At 41.3% G+C, this 14,761-nt stretch overlaps 1 protein-coding gene across 1 annotated transcript; it reads left to right on the forward strand.

Annotated features, from left to right (window-relative positions):
* The first annotated feature begins 768 nt into the window (after positions 1-768).
* Positions 769-14,577, forward strand: ints8 (integrator complex subunit 8). The gene is made up of 28 exons (XM_085395974.1): positions 769-927; positions 1,907-2,045; positions 2,137-2,311; positions 2,444-2,584; positions 2,775-2,846; positions 3,347-3,398; positions 3,548-3,727; positions 3,824-3,931; positions 4,075-4,227; positions 4,360-4,460; positions 4,752-4,893; positions 5,019-5,089; positions 5,250-5,425; positions 8,975-9,105; positions 9,285-9,395; positions 9,514-9,718; positions 10,107-10,228; positions 10,753-10,937; positions 11,032-11,065; positions 11,149-11,208; positions 11,325-11,386; positions 12,120-12,238; positions 12,487-12,590; positions 12,700-12,750; positions 13,144-13,217; positions 13,293-13,357; positions 13,464-13,507; positions 14,342-14,577. Exons 2-28 carry the CDS (start codon positions 1,913-1,915, stop codon positions 14,456-14,458), a joined length of 2,988 nt encoding a protein of 995 aa, XP_085252100.1. The 5' UTR covers positions 769-927; positions 1,907-1,912; the 3' UTR covers positions 14,459-14,577.
* Positions 14,578-14,761: the final 184 nt, after the last annotated feature.

Below are 14,761 nucleotides of genomic sequence, written 5' to 3' on the forward strand. Positions count from 1 at the left end.
CATTATTGCATATATAAGCTGTCAATAACATCAAATTCAGTTATTAAATTTAATAAAAACAACTAGAATGGAGAACATTAGAAGAGAGTATTCCAGAGGAACAGCTCAGCTTGAATGGTTTGGAAACAAAGTTAGAGGCAAGCCCGAGATAGTTTGGTGCATATGAAGGATAGTGGATTTATGAGATAAAGGATTTTAGAGATGGAGCTGTCAAGCAGGAGACCACAGAGAAGACTCATGAATGCAAGATAATAACTGCAGGCAATTTTTACATTATAAAAAGCAGTTTGTAGTAATTTCAGTCTTTTATTTTCATTGTCATTAACTGCCAAAATTGTAGTAAGTATAATGCTGCATTCATGGCCTATCGGTAGAATGGAAAACAAGACGATTGAGCGCATTCTGCTTTATTTTGTGCTCTTTCTCGCTTTTTATTTCACATTTATCTAAGGTTACCTTAAGGTTAGCTATGGTTAACGTCTTACGCAATCTCATAGTTGCACTATAAACTGCCTAAATGAGCAAATTTTCGCATTATGTGTTTATAGTTTGGTTTACAAGTGAAAGTAAATCCCGACAAACATTTTAAATGATTGAGTTAAGTTTATAGTATAGGTCTTATTTTTCTTTTCTATTTCTAAATTCACTGTCAGACGTTTTAACGTCCGTGCAAATAACTCGTCCGACCCTAAAGTTTTATACGAATTGAACCAATGGGACCTGAACGCGGCATAAGTATGCGCAATCATGGCGCATTTTTGTGTGTCCTTGGCGACGAAGCGGAACCGGAATTACGAAGGAGATATGGCGCAGGGCACAATGAATTATGAGAGAATCAGTTAGTGTAGCTGGTCCAGCTCCTAATTTTGACATTTTGGTGCACATTTTGCCCTCCTGTCTTCTGAACGATCACTGTGCCCCGTTAAGGTAAGACAGTTGGTCCCTACATGCGCGGAACAACCGCCAAAATCTAGACGGCTAGCCGGAATATTAGCCAAAAGACTCCTGGCTCCAAACATAACACAGAATAGGAAGGTGGCGTGCGTTTGGTTTGTTTACAGTGGCAGCCCGAAACATCATCTGTAAGCGTGCATTCTTGTAGGTTCAATGGGTAAATCTGATGCCCCCGCCCAGTTAGGACGCCCCGTGAAAATGATTAGAGCTCTCTAAACAACTACTGAAATTTTTAGTGTTAGCTGCTCTGACAGGTGAAGCTATCTAACCTATTATGGAAGTAAATATCTAATAATAGTTACAATTATTTTGAAACTATAAATATTTTTGTTCACAAAATATGAAATTTTATATATATATTTACCATCTCCAAGATTTTTAACGAGTGAAAGTAACATTACATGATTGTAAATATACTTAATTTCAAAGAGTGAAACGTAATTACAGAGTTTTTAATTAAGTATCAAAGGTTTAATGTACATCAAAAGGCCCTAACTGTTCAATATTACAAATACAGTCATGTGGAAAAGAAAGAAAAACTAAGTGCAACATATGATTCAGTAGTGTTTGGAAGCTTTAGCAGCAGTAACTTGATGCCATTTTTTTTTTATTACTTTCTGATGCTCTTCATGGAGCTGCTGAAGGAGGAAGAGAGGAAGGTCCTGGTGGAGCAGATTATCTTTGCCTGGTTCTGGTTGGTTTAAAGTTAAAAGAACAAATGATCATTTCATTTTTCCTGACAAAAATTCCCAAGAGAAGGTAGTACTGTTAACCTGTTTATACACCAGTTCTCCTTAAGATGAGTGAACTATTCTAGTGTATAAGTATAATAGAAATAAAAATAAATACATTATGTGGTTTTTACTGACAAAGAACTTACATTAAAAACCCCAAACACTTTATATTTATCCTTAAGATCCATTCTAAATAAAGCTGATGTTCATATCTGCAGACGAGGATGAGTGCAGAAGCAGCAGACCGTGTGGCCGCTGTGACCAGCAGTCGGCCTGGCACGCCTCTTCAGACTTCCTGGTTTGAGTTTCTCCTCGACGACAGCCTGCTGGAGAAACACCTGCAGAAATCAAACCCAGGTTTGTTCAGCCTTACTCGTGAGTCCATCGTTTATTTTTAATGACATCTCATGGACTTGTAAAGGCTTGTTAATAACTGTTCTTTCTGCAGACCCAGCACCAGTGCAGCTCATCATCCAGTTCCTGGAGCAGGCGTCGAAGCCATCAGTGAATGAGCAGAATCAGGTCCAGCCTCCAGCCGACAACCGTCGGAACCGCACATTGAAGCTGCTTGCACTGAAAGTAGCTGCTCACATGAAATGGGATCTTGAGGTGCTTGAGAAAGGGTGAGTCAGAGTGTTTTAGATGGACATCTTTCGTTATCAGAGTGTGTTTACGAAAAAGCCAAGTGGAATATGTCTCAGCGTGTAATTTAACAAAAATTCCTATTATGCAATTCTCTAATACCTGCTCGGCAGATTGACCATTCCTGTGTTAAACATGCTGCTGAATGAACTCCTGTGTGTGAGCAAAGTGCCGCCAGGGGTGAAACATGTGGACCTGGACCTCTCTACTCTTCCTCCCACCACTGCCATGGCTGTCATCATCTACAACCGCTGGTGAGTGAGATGACTCTCTCCGAAAGCAGCTGTCATGAGCTCAGTGGTAAACTAGTAAAATGGACTATGGAAGTGTTTATTTATGTTTGTATCCAAGACTGTAAATGTAGATTAAAAGAGGATGCATGAATAGAGATTGTGGCAGAGAATTAACCACTCATTTGTCTCATTTATATTTTGTCTGTTAAAGGGCCATCAGAACAATTGTGCTGAGCAGCTTTCCAGAGAAACAAACCAAACCTGGACCCCACCAGATAAACATGTAAGTCCTTCTCCTTCCTCTTCCTCCCCTTTATCACTTATTGCATCCACACTTACATGTTTTTATTTTCAAATTTGTGTTATGCTATGTTACCACCTGCCTACCGCTCTGCTCCTGTGCTGGAGTTTTAGCCCCTCAAAGACTTTTAGAAGCACATCTGACGCTGTTTCAGTTTTAAATCTCTGGGATTGTGTTTTTGTGTTGCCAGCCAGACATTCAGACTTCTGAAAACATTGAGACATTGTTCTACCCACATTCATTTGCTGATTGGCTTTAATTAGTCACAAAATATTAATTTAAAATTCTCATTGAGACAGATCACTTTCATCTTATTTTAAAATTAAAATATTTTATTGTGTAAATATACACAATAAATAAAAAATGTACTTGTGCTCATCTAATTCTTTGTAAAAAATACCAACATCCAGGCTTAATTTTGCAAATTTAGTGAAAAATAAATCATGTATTCCACTGAATGCTTCTGTTGTGCCCTGATTTAGGTTGAATATTGTACAGCAGGAGAAAGAAATGACTGAAAACATCCTCACTGTGGTGAGTAAGCACCTTTTTTATGATCCATACATACTCTGTGAGTACATAAAACTATACCTTATTAATTATATTATTAGACATGTCATTTAAATTTCAGATAAACTAACAGCAGAAGTTGATACTATTTTTAAAATGTTTCATTCCTTCAGCTAAAGGAGCAGGCGGCTGATTCCATCAGTGTGCTGGAAGGAGCTGTGAGACTGAAGAAAGACTTCTACGTTCACACCATGAGGACTCTGGACCTGCTGGCCGCAGACACTGCTGCCAACGGAGAGACAGAGTCTTCGACCGCAGGGCTTCGCATCAGCGCCGATGAGCTGCACTGCCAGGTTGGCTGAGTGCACAGCGCTGTCTTTCTAGAACTCTAATCCTTCTGGAAAAAAAGTGAATTTTTCTTTGGAGTAATAGAAGGATTTGTGTTTCAGGTGCATTATGATTTAGGAGGCATTTTCTTCCATCAAGGCTGCACAGACCTGCCAATCTATGAGAAGGCTCGGGATCACTTCAGACAGACAAAGGAACTTTTAAAGAAGGTAATCATATTTTATCACAGCTTCAGTGACACAGTATGATTTAACTTTCTCAGGAGAGCCACAAGATGTAACTTTTCTCACAAAAGCTGCTGACATGGAGCTTTAGCAGTGGTTCAGTTTACCTTTTTCTCTACGCCTTTTAGCTAGACTCAACAGTTCATGTTCACCTGGATGAGAAGCGCCTGGCTGGATACTGGAACGCCTGTAGAGCTTTGACCGGAGACTGTGACCCCTCTGACCCCCAGACGACACCCTACGACCAGATTAACAGCCTGATCCGGGCTCACAACTACCCGGTCAGAGCAAACACATTGGAGAGATTTGAGTACTGCATTCTTATGAGTGTTGTGTTGCTTAGGCAGAAGTAGGTTGACATCACAAATAGGGGGCAAAAAATGGTTTGTAAACTCCACTTTAATTCTCTGCAGGCCGTCATTGAAGCCTTCATCAAAGACAACATATCGCGCAGTTTGCCAAACCACTTCAGACGGTCTGTTCTCCGGGAGTTCTTGTATAAAGTCCAACAAGGGTGAGGAAACAACAAAATCAAACCTCTCTGCACGCACTGCAGCTAGCACAGACTTCAGTCACTGATCCATAGAGAGTTGTTATGGTCTGTTCTTTCACTCATTCTACTTGTGGAAATACAGTTTCTGTGGTTTCTTTGTGGACCACAAATTTTCACCTTTAAGCCAACAGCTGGAATTGGTTAACACATTAAGCTGATATATACCATTAAATAGTCAATAATTTTGTAAAATAGTCTTGTAAAAGCATTTTATGCATTCATATTTTTGTGTAACATCCCATCTCCCTGCAGGGAATCAGGCCTGGATGAGGTGTGTCACAAACTCTGTGTCTGCAACGCCGTCCGCGACACTCTGGAAGGAGAGATCCTCAGCGTGCGTTTTCAGCAGCTGCTCCTTAAGCCTAGCAAACAAGTGGTGGACTTCATTTTAGAGGTACCTCAGTAAATTGTGACCTGTGGTTTTTACTTCAGTATTATATTAAGAACAGTTTTTCTTTCATGTAGTAAAAGTTGTTTAAAGCCACTGCAGATTACAGTCAGACTTTGTTTGTCCTGCAGGTGTGCACACGCTCGCTGGAAAAAGACCGTCCATCTGAGGCGTCCAGAAGAAACATGGCTAATTTCCTGAAGTGAGTCAGAGTCACTGTTTTCCATGCATTGGACAATTATATAGGAGGTTATCAAGGGTCTGCTACAGAGATGATGTCGGGCAACAATACATTATTCAAATTCTATACTTGATGATGATGATGAAGACTTTGTCTTCCTTCTAAACCTCTTATGGTGCAGGACTCTGTGTGAAAGCTTGGAGGACCTGTCTCTGGTGTTTGTGGTGTCATCCCATAAGCTCTTCATGGAGCTGCTGAAGGAGGAAGAGAGGAAGGTCCTGGTGGAGCAGATGAGGAAGCGGTCGGCCACAATCAACCTCAGTGCCAAACCTCTGCCTTCCTTCTACGACATTCCAGGTACGTGGCCGAGACTTCTTGTAATGGAGGAGGTCACTTTAAGAGGGATGGACTTGACCTCCTGACTATGAATAATGTAGATGATAAGGTGCTGACTCTATGAATCCACAATCTCAACAGGGTTGTCCGATAAGAACAGATGGCGTATCCACAAAATCCACTGCCACTCAGGTATCTGCCGTTCACTCATTTATTTAACAAGAATCCGAACCACACATCCATAATGTGAGTCAGGGGATTTAACAGGCTGTAAAATGCTATATGCCGTGTGGTGAGTGATGGTGTGGTTTCTGTTGGAAAGAACATAAGTCTTCCATAATTATGTGAACAGAGTGAATTAAATGTGTAATACAACAATACAAACAATAACGGATAGTGGAACATTCAACCAAAATAAGGGAGTGTCAACAAATGCTAATTTTACTATTTACATAAATCCTAACTAGGCACTTTACATTAGAGCTAACATGAGAAATTAGTGACGGTCCCTTAATGACCGCACGGCAGAGGCTGCTTCGCAGTAAACTGCAGTAACATTCGGTAAACAAAGGGTGCGCCACGGATTAAACTAGGGAGGATAATAGCCGCAGCAAAGAACAAACACGATAGAACACAGAAACTTACAGTCTCATGGACGCACACCGCTAACAGCATTAGAAGGAACGAAAATCCACATGGTGAGTAAAACTCTGCTGACTCTTCCCACCTGCAGCTCCGACCGAACTCTGTGCGTCGACGTGTGCGTAATGATGAGGTAGAATTGTGTCTTCAAAATTCAAATTTAAATTTTTATTTGTCACGTACACAGTCATACACAGTACGATATGCAGTGAAATGCTTAGACAACTGCTCGTGACCTAAAGGAAAAAAAAAAAAAAAAAAGGAAAAGGCTATGAATAAGATAGGAAATAAATATGAAAAATTAAAAAGGGTAAATTTAACTAGGAAGGAATAAAATATAAATTAAAGTTGAAAATAAAATAACTGTACAACAAAATACACAATACACAGTATAGAACTATATAAGAATGTATGAAGAAGTATAAATAAATAAATATATACACAATAACAGCAGCTGTAGAAGTATTAACTGGAAATGAAGAATGTAGTGACCAGTGTTGTGCAATCCACATTATGTCTTGTGCAGTGCAAATATGCTCAAAGTGATCTAAGTGATGAAGTGAAAACAATGTCCAGAATGTCCAGTGTGTGTGTAAGAACTATATGTGTGGGTCAGGACTGTGTGGTGGTGTGATTGAGAGACCGTATCGCCTGCGGGAAGAAGCTCCTCCTCAGTCTCTCTGTGTTGGTCTTCAGGGAGCGGAATCGCTTTCCTGACCTCAACAGAGAGAACAGTCTGTTGTTGGGATGGCTGAGGTCCTTCACGATCTTCCTGGCCTTGGTCCAGCACCGCCTGCTGTAGATTGAGTGCAGGTCAGGGAGCTCAGAGCGAATATTGCGCTCAGCTGATCGCACAACCCTCTGTAGAGCTTGTCTGTCCTGCATGGTGCTGTTCCCGAACCAGGTTAAGATGTTTCCCGTCAGGATGCTCTCTATGGTGTAGGGCTGCCACAAACGATTATTTTGATAGTCGACTAGTCACCGATTATTTTTGCGATTAGTCGACTAATCAGATCATCATCCATTGGACGTACAGCGTACAGCTTATTGCACCAGCAGCATCTGCTCTTATATAACTATCATTAGCTTACAGCTTGAAGTGTTTGTGCTAACTAAAAATAAAGACAAGATGGTAGTTTATTAATTTTTAATGAAATTTGCAGATTGTTTCGGTGAAGTTTAATAAACTCCTTGCTTTCTAAAATATAACAGGACACCGGAGTATATTCTCCAGCATCTCACACTTCTGATAATCAGCTGTCTGCTTGACAGTTTTAGCTGTGCAAAAACTATAACTTTAATCTCAGCCAAACCGATTTACTCAGGAACAAATAAAATACTAAAGAAAGCCAAACAATAAAATTTTTAAGTTATCTAAGTGACTTATATATATGTTTAACCTGACTAGCGAAAGACGGCGGTGGGTTTGAAAACGATTTGCCGGGAGTCCGGTGTTCTCACGGCTCTAGTTAGCCTTGCCCCCGCCTAGCTAACGAGCTAGTGGGTAACAGACGTCTCCGAAAATGTCGGAGCGCTTTTGAAAATACGTGGTGTCTTGATAAACTGAGCAGATATTTGAGGTTTACACAGCTACATTCTCGCCTGAAAATATGTTAAACGTTTATTTTGTGACCCAGAAAGAATAATAAGAGTAAAGTTAAAACTAACTAGCTGCCGCCATTGTTGACAACTGCGCTGGGCTGCGCTATGAATTCTGGGACACAGCTTCTTCTTCTTCGGGGTTTAACGGCAGCTGGCATCCTTGGACATGCAGTGCTGCCATCTTCTGTTTCAGTCCGTTATTACACTCTTAAATCCTACTACTCATTCCTGCGTCCTTTGTGATCTTACAAAGCTTCAAACGATGCGTCGACTATTAAATTAGTCGTCGACGATTTTAATAGTCGACATAATCGTGACTAGTCGACTAATTGTGGCAGCCCTACTATGGTGCACGAGTAAAAGTTCCTGAGCACCTTGGAGGGCAGTTGGAAGTCTCTCAAGCGTCTGAGGTGGTAGAGACGCTGTCGGGCCTTTTTCACCACGGTGTTGATGTGACAGGACCATGACAGGTCCTGCGTGATGTGAACTCCGAGGCATTTGAAGCTGTCCACTCTCTCCACTGGGCACTCGTTGATGACAGGGGTCTGGTAGTTCCTCTCCTGCTTAGTGCTGAAGTCCACTATCAGCTCCTTTGTCTTACTGACGTTTAGAAGGAGGTTGTTCCTCTGGCACCAGTTCTCCAGATTCCTAATCTCCTTCAGGTAGGCCGTCTCGTTGTTATCAGAGATCAGGCCCACCATGACGGTGTCGTCAGCAAACTTGATGATGGTGGTGGAGCTGGTAGTGGTCACACAGTCATATGTGTACAAAGAGTACAGCAGGGGGCTCAGAACACACCCCTGGGGGGCTCCAGTGCTGAGAGTGGTGGAGGCTGAGACATGTCCGCCCATCCTTACTGCCTGTGGTCTGCCAGTTAGGAAGTTGGAGATCCACTGACACATAGATGAGCTGAGTCCCAGATGCTCCAGCTTGGTGGTGAGTGTGGAGGGAATTATGGTATTAAATGCAGAGCTGTAGTCTATGAAGAGCATTTTAACATAATTCCCCCTTCTAGTGTCCAAGTGAGTGAGTGATGGCATTGTCTGTGGAACGATTTGGACGGTAAGCGAACTGTAGTGGGTCCAGTGTGTCTGGTAGTGAAGAAATGATGAAGTCTAACCCTCTTCTGATTGGTGAAGAGAATGGGTTGCCTCACCGCTCATTGGCTAAACAGCAACAGTATGCTGATATCTTACTCCACAGGTGTGGCTCCGTTCGTGAGTTCTGCGAACTGGCTGGCCTTTTGTACACTTCTGCTACATAACACTGCCGCTTCTCCACATGAAAACCATGAGACATATTGAGGTTTGGTTCACTTCTTCACAGCTTCAGCGAGTGTGAACATTGGCCAGCTGGAGCAGCAGCTCATCCTTTCACTGGAGCCACGCAGGATCAGACAGATCCTCATTGAACTCCACGGCCTGGCTGAACGACCTTTCTGGAGGGTCAACAGCAAGGTCAGAGACATGAGCTCAACATTAATGCATTTAAGATATCTTGGATTGTGCTGGACTACAGTTTCTCACATATACACATATATACACACATTTGGAATAATTTTCAATCCTTACTTCTAACACACGAAACCAACCAAGATGATCTGAATTAACCTACCACTTCCTGTTTATATGAACAGTGGGAGGTTCCTCCAGACTACATTAATGTGATCCTCGGCATTAAAGACAACCTGACCAAGGACCTGGTTTATATCCTCATGGCCAAAGGACTCCACTGCATTTCAATAAAGGTCTGAGCCATTATCAACGCTCAGTGGGGCATAAATGTTATTTTAATAATTAAACGTTGTTATCCAATCATAGAGCATCACTTTTAACTGCTTAATACATGGAGCATGTTTTCCTCAGGACTTCGCCCATGCACGGCAGCTTTTCTCAGCCTGTCTGGAGCTCGTCACAGAGTTTTCCCCAAAGCTGAGGCAGGTGATGCTGAATGAGATCTTGCTGCTGGAGGTCCGCGCACACGAGGCGATGGCGGCCGAGGGGAGCAAGGAGCGGCCGCCCCCTGACTTGGTCAGCAGGGTCAGAGGTTACCTAGAGATGAGGATTCATGGTGAGTGAACAGCAGCGAGTGGAGTCACTCCAGTGTCAGCATCTTCAGGTTAAGTCTGTGATGGGAGAAAATCATTGTGGATCAGGCTTCATATACTACTATAAAATCTATTTCTAGGGCCCCAGTAAACAAATGTTCTAAACTAATGTCACTTACAAGAAGTTACAGATCTGGTCTTGCAGCTAGAAACATTTGTTTAAAAAAAAAAAAAAGGCACTATTAGGATACTTCTGCAAGAGTAGCATGTATCTCACTGTAAAAATAGACGTATGTCTGCTATCCATAAAAACTTCAGTTACCGATAAAGCAGAATAAACAGCTTCTAGGCCTTGTTATATAGCACCAATTCTGGAGGTGCAGTGAAGGATTTCCTGGTCTTTGTTTCCAGATCTGCCTCTACGTCAGGTGGTGGGAGAGGAGTGTGTCGCCTTCATGTTGAACTGGAGGGAGAACGACTACCTGACTCTGCAGGTGTCGCCGTCTCTGGTCATGAACAACCCGTACATCAAGGTAACACGTCTGTGTGCTTCTTTTTTTAACACTTTCATGAAATTTTCTCTTTCTAGCAGCTCCAGTGATGCTATTTCTGATATTCACCAACATGAAATTATAGCAAAGTTATCGACACAGTAGCTGACTGTCTGTAAGGTTTAAGGCTATTTAAATCCCAGCTGAGGCAGCTGAGACACTCTTCTGCAACTCAGAAGTCACAGCTCTATAAGAAAACTAAAAATCTTGAGTGATTACATAATGAACTAATTAATAAGTTGGTTTAAATTCATTTAAAAATAAGTTGTGGTACCAGATCCACTTAAAATTTTTCCACCAAGACACATGAAAGTCTGAGAGAGTGTATTCTCTCTCAGGATTGATTTGGTTATATTTAGGTACTGTGGGATTTCCAATAAATTACAATGCGACGTCTCGAGAACAAGGTAATGTAGGATTTTGAAACAGATACCATAGGTGTGTCTAGCGGTCGCCAGTATTTTTGCATTTTTCTTTATTAAATTTGTCCTGTTTTGTCCCGATAGCTTGGTCAGCTCCTGGCATCCACGTGTAAGGAGCTTCCAGGTCCTAAAGAAAGTCGGCGCACCGCCAAGGAGCTCTGGGATGTGGTGGTTCAGATCTGCAGCATCTCCATCCAACACAAGAGGAACAGCGATGGCCGAATTGGCCTCATTAAACAGAGAGAGTCCTCCATGGGCATCTTGCACAGGTATGATGTCATTTTAGGATTTAGAAACATTACAACATGTCTGAGATTCATGTAGCATCACACTCATTCTGTTTTCTTAATGTGACTCCTCCAGGAGCAAATTCATCACTTTCACCAAGAAAATTAGAGTAAGTATCACCACATACCAACTTAAACACACTGTGGAAGAATAAATTAGCTGTTTACCTTGTGATTTGTCTTATTCTTACAGGAGCCACTGGTGCTGACGACTCTGATCTCACTGTTTGTGAGACTCCACAGTATAGTCAGGGTATGACTCTGAATTCATAAATAGAACACAGTAAAATGGAAAAATTGAGGGATTTCAGTGCTGCTGTAGTTTCTGTCTGCATCTTCAGCCCCTTGTTTTTTCTTCTTCTTCTTTAGGATGACATTGTAAATGAAGTTACTGCAGAACATCTCTCCATCTGGCCATCTTCTCTTCCAAAGTAGGAACGACTTTTCTATTTTACCTCATCTGTTTGTTTTAGCTGCACCAACTGTTTCTGCTACACTGCACTGGTCGGACTTAGTTACAGGACCGACACACAGGGATCTCTTTTCCTGTCCTCAACTCCTACAAGCTGCGAGAAATCTTTTAAAGCTTGTTTGAGCTACTGAAAAAATAAGAAATAAGAATTTTGAGTTGAGTGAATATGTGTGGTTTGGACTAGTTTGACTCCTGCACCCCTGCTTGTACATTGTCATTTTACTCTTTATTCATTGTGTTGATGCCTCTTCACACTAACAGCTTATAAGCAGAGGTTACTTTTCTTGTGAAAAAGTTACAGGAAGTACACTGTGCATGAAAAGCTGTCAGGTTATCTGCAGTTACAGATCTGTTTATTACGTTCTTAGTTCAGACTCTACTAGAGCAGCTTTGCATGACTCACAGTTCAGAATAATCCTTATTTGACTTGTACTGATGCTCCTCAGTTCATCCTCTGTGTGAACCAAGCTGTTTTCATTCCTTTGTCGTCAAGCCAACTTTCTTCTGATTGGCTAGCCTTCACAAACAGTTTGATATTAGGGGATATCATCTCTCTCTGACATCATAAACAATCAAAAGCAGCTGCACTATGACTGTAACTGTTAATATGAGAGGACATAAGGAAAAACATCCCCTTTAACAGCATGTACACAGCACGAAAAACTAAATGTTCCGATCTGTGTGTTGAGCAGCATACAGGCAGTGGATGTGGAAGCTGTGGCTGTGACAGTCAAGGAGTTGGTTTCCTATGCTCTCACTCTAAACCCCAATAACCAATCATGGCTTATCACACAAGCCGACATCTACTTTGGTAAGAACAATCACCACATCTCATCAACTCAGAGAACTTTCTTCACTGAATCAGTGAAATGTTGTCATTCCTTAGACAAAGGCTGACGTTTTTCCACCAATGTACTTGACGTTTGGACAGAAAGGAAAAATAAGATTGAAGTGACTTAAAAGAAATTTCACAGCAATTGCGAAACATTCCCTTAAGAAAGCATTTTCAGACACAGCCACCTGCAGCTTGAATAACAACTTTCATTTCTCCCTATGTAGTGACCAATCAGTACTCTGCAGCTCTGAACCTTTACCTGCAGGCTGGAGCTGTGTGCTCGGACTTCTTCACCAAAGCCGTCCCCCCCGACATCTACACTGACCAGGTAAAACACCGACTAATACCAGAGTGCACTACATAGTGAGCCTCTGCAGTTTGAGAGATATGAGAGCCGACTGACTCGCCTAACAGTAACACACCTGTTTTTATTTTAGGTTCTGAAGAGGATGATTAAATGCTGTTCAATGCTGAACTGCCACACACAGGTCAGAGGTCAAACTGCCTATTTGAGAAAGTGAACTAATGTTAGCTGCTGAGGAATTAATGAACATATTGTTGGATTGATGCAAGTGCCCACTTTGTTTTCCCCAGTATAATTTCATGAATAAAAGCTAGAAAGCTCCTCGTCCCTTCTTTGAACATTTAGCAGAACAAAATCAATATAACAGTATAATAATGATAGACCCTGATGAGAGAAAATATATCAGCTTTATTTGCTGATGAGAGTCAATAAGGCAAATCAACCAATACCATTGTTTGCCTCATTATTCCGTGCACCTCTGCTAAAGTATAAAGCCGACTGTAAGTGTCTCAGTGCTGACTGGTGTCTTACAGATGTAGCGAGTTGGAAGTAATGTGACATCTCTGATTCTCGTCAGGTTGCTGTTCTGTGCCAGTTTCTGAGAGAAGTCGACTACATGACAGCGTTCAAAGCGCTTCAGGAGCAGAACAGGTACGGCCCTGGAGGACACATTACATTACCCACAGAGCCATTCTTAATAACAGCTAGTATCCTCTCACATTACAGTCACGACGCCATGGACTCATTCTACGACTACATCTGGGACGTCACCATCCTGGAATATCTCACACGTATCCTTCATGTAACAATAATCACTGTTGGCTAAAACTTACTTTTTCTTTTCAAGGAATACATTCTCTCCAGTGTCTGTTTAGCTTCCTGATTTTTTTTGCTCAGATATTCACCACAAACGAGGAGAGACTGAGAAGAGACAAATAGCGGTAAGTCTTTATAACCCTACAGCTTATACCACGAAAGGCTGCGACCTGAAAAGCATCTCATACGTATAGATTTATGACTTCTCTTTTATGCAATAAAATCATAGAAGAATAATGCAGGAAGAGACCGGCAACAAAGTGACGACCAGCTAACGCTTGTCAATGACCACCCACATAAGCAGACTGGTTAATGTCTAATAAAAATAAAATACTTGTGAGGCATAAAAGGTCAAATTTAATCTGACATGCATTGTGAAACAAGAGTTACTGAGCAATGTTGAGCTTAAAGTTAGAGCTCAACTCTTTACCTGCCCAGATCTCTATGGTAACTTAAGCTGAATGTGCCACCTAGTCTGTAGCAGGTTATATTCAGAGTTATGGTTTTAAAATCTGGAAGCATCAATTTCACAGTATACAAGTGAAATATAATTATCTGCAATTAGAGCAGTGCAGCTCAGTCACATCCTCAGTGGACTTTGCATTCAGCTGGTGAAAGGTGTACAGAGGTTTTTAGAGTCCTAATCTGCTGCCACGTCTATTTTACACTGTTGGAACTGCAGCCAAATGAAACAGATTAGAAAGTTGATCTGTAACGTTTCAAGGAGGTTCATCAATTAATATTCAAATTTATATAAACTAAAGAGATTTCCACATGCTTTTATTAGGCTGTGGGAGAGAGACTTAAACACACTGAGTAACCTTAAACGTTCAGGTGTATGGGCTGCAATAAAGAATTTATATAAAATGTTTGGAAGTGTAGAACCTGTAGGATTTTGTATATTTCAATAAGAATTCTCATAACAAAAACATAACCGATGTCTTCTCCCAACCCTTCAGATAAAAGCGATTGGACAGACAGAACTGAACACCAGTAATCCAGAGGAAGTGCTGCAGCTGGCTGCGCAGAAGAGGAAGAAGAGATTCCTGCAGGCGATGGCCAAACTGTACTTTTAGTAAACACACGAACCACTGTCAGATTTCACAGGGTGGGGATGAATATTTTATTTTGTGGTAACAAGTACATGGTAATTTGTATTATTTTCATCTTTTGCAATAAACTTATAAAATCAAAATGCCCTGAGTTAATCACATCAGGACCTGGTTCAGTTAATGCTTTGTTTGGGGTTTTTAAAAATTCACACTAGTACAGCATTCATTTTACTATACTTTGGCTGCTGGACAGCAGCACACAACATTTCTTCATTTAAAAAGAGGAAAAAAAAAAAATGCATCCCACAATTTTCTAAAAATTCACCT

This window comes from Rhamphochromis longiceps, linkage group LG22, assembly GCF_057381845.1.
Source record: "Rhamphochromis longiceps isolate RC_006_pf linkage group LG22, R_longiceps_female_GT1.1, whole genome shotgun sequence".
Taxonomy (NCBI): Eukaryota; Metazoa; Chordata; class Actinopteri; order Cichliformes; family Cichlidae; genus Rhamphochromis; species Rhamphochromis longiceps.

Excerpts from the sequence above, each read along its gene's own strand:
- ints8 (XM_085395974.1), top strand. The coding sequence starts at position 1,913 with ATGAGTGCAGAAGCAGCAGACCGTGTGGCCGCTGTGACCAGCAGTCGG. Across the intron at positions 2,585-2,774 it reads GTCATCATCTACAACCGCTG|GGCCATCAGAACAATTGTGC; the intron begins GTGAGTGAGATG and ends TGTCTGTTAAAG. Across the intron at positions 3,399-3,547 it reads CTGAAAACATCCTCACTGTG|CTAAAGGAGCAGGCGGCTGA; the intron begins GTGAGTAAGCAC and ends TCATTCCTTCAG.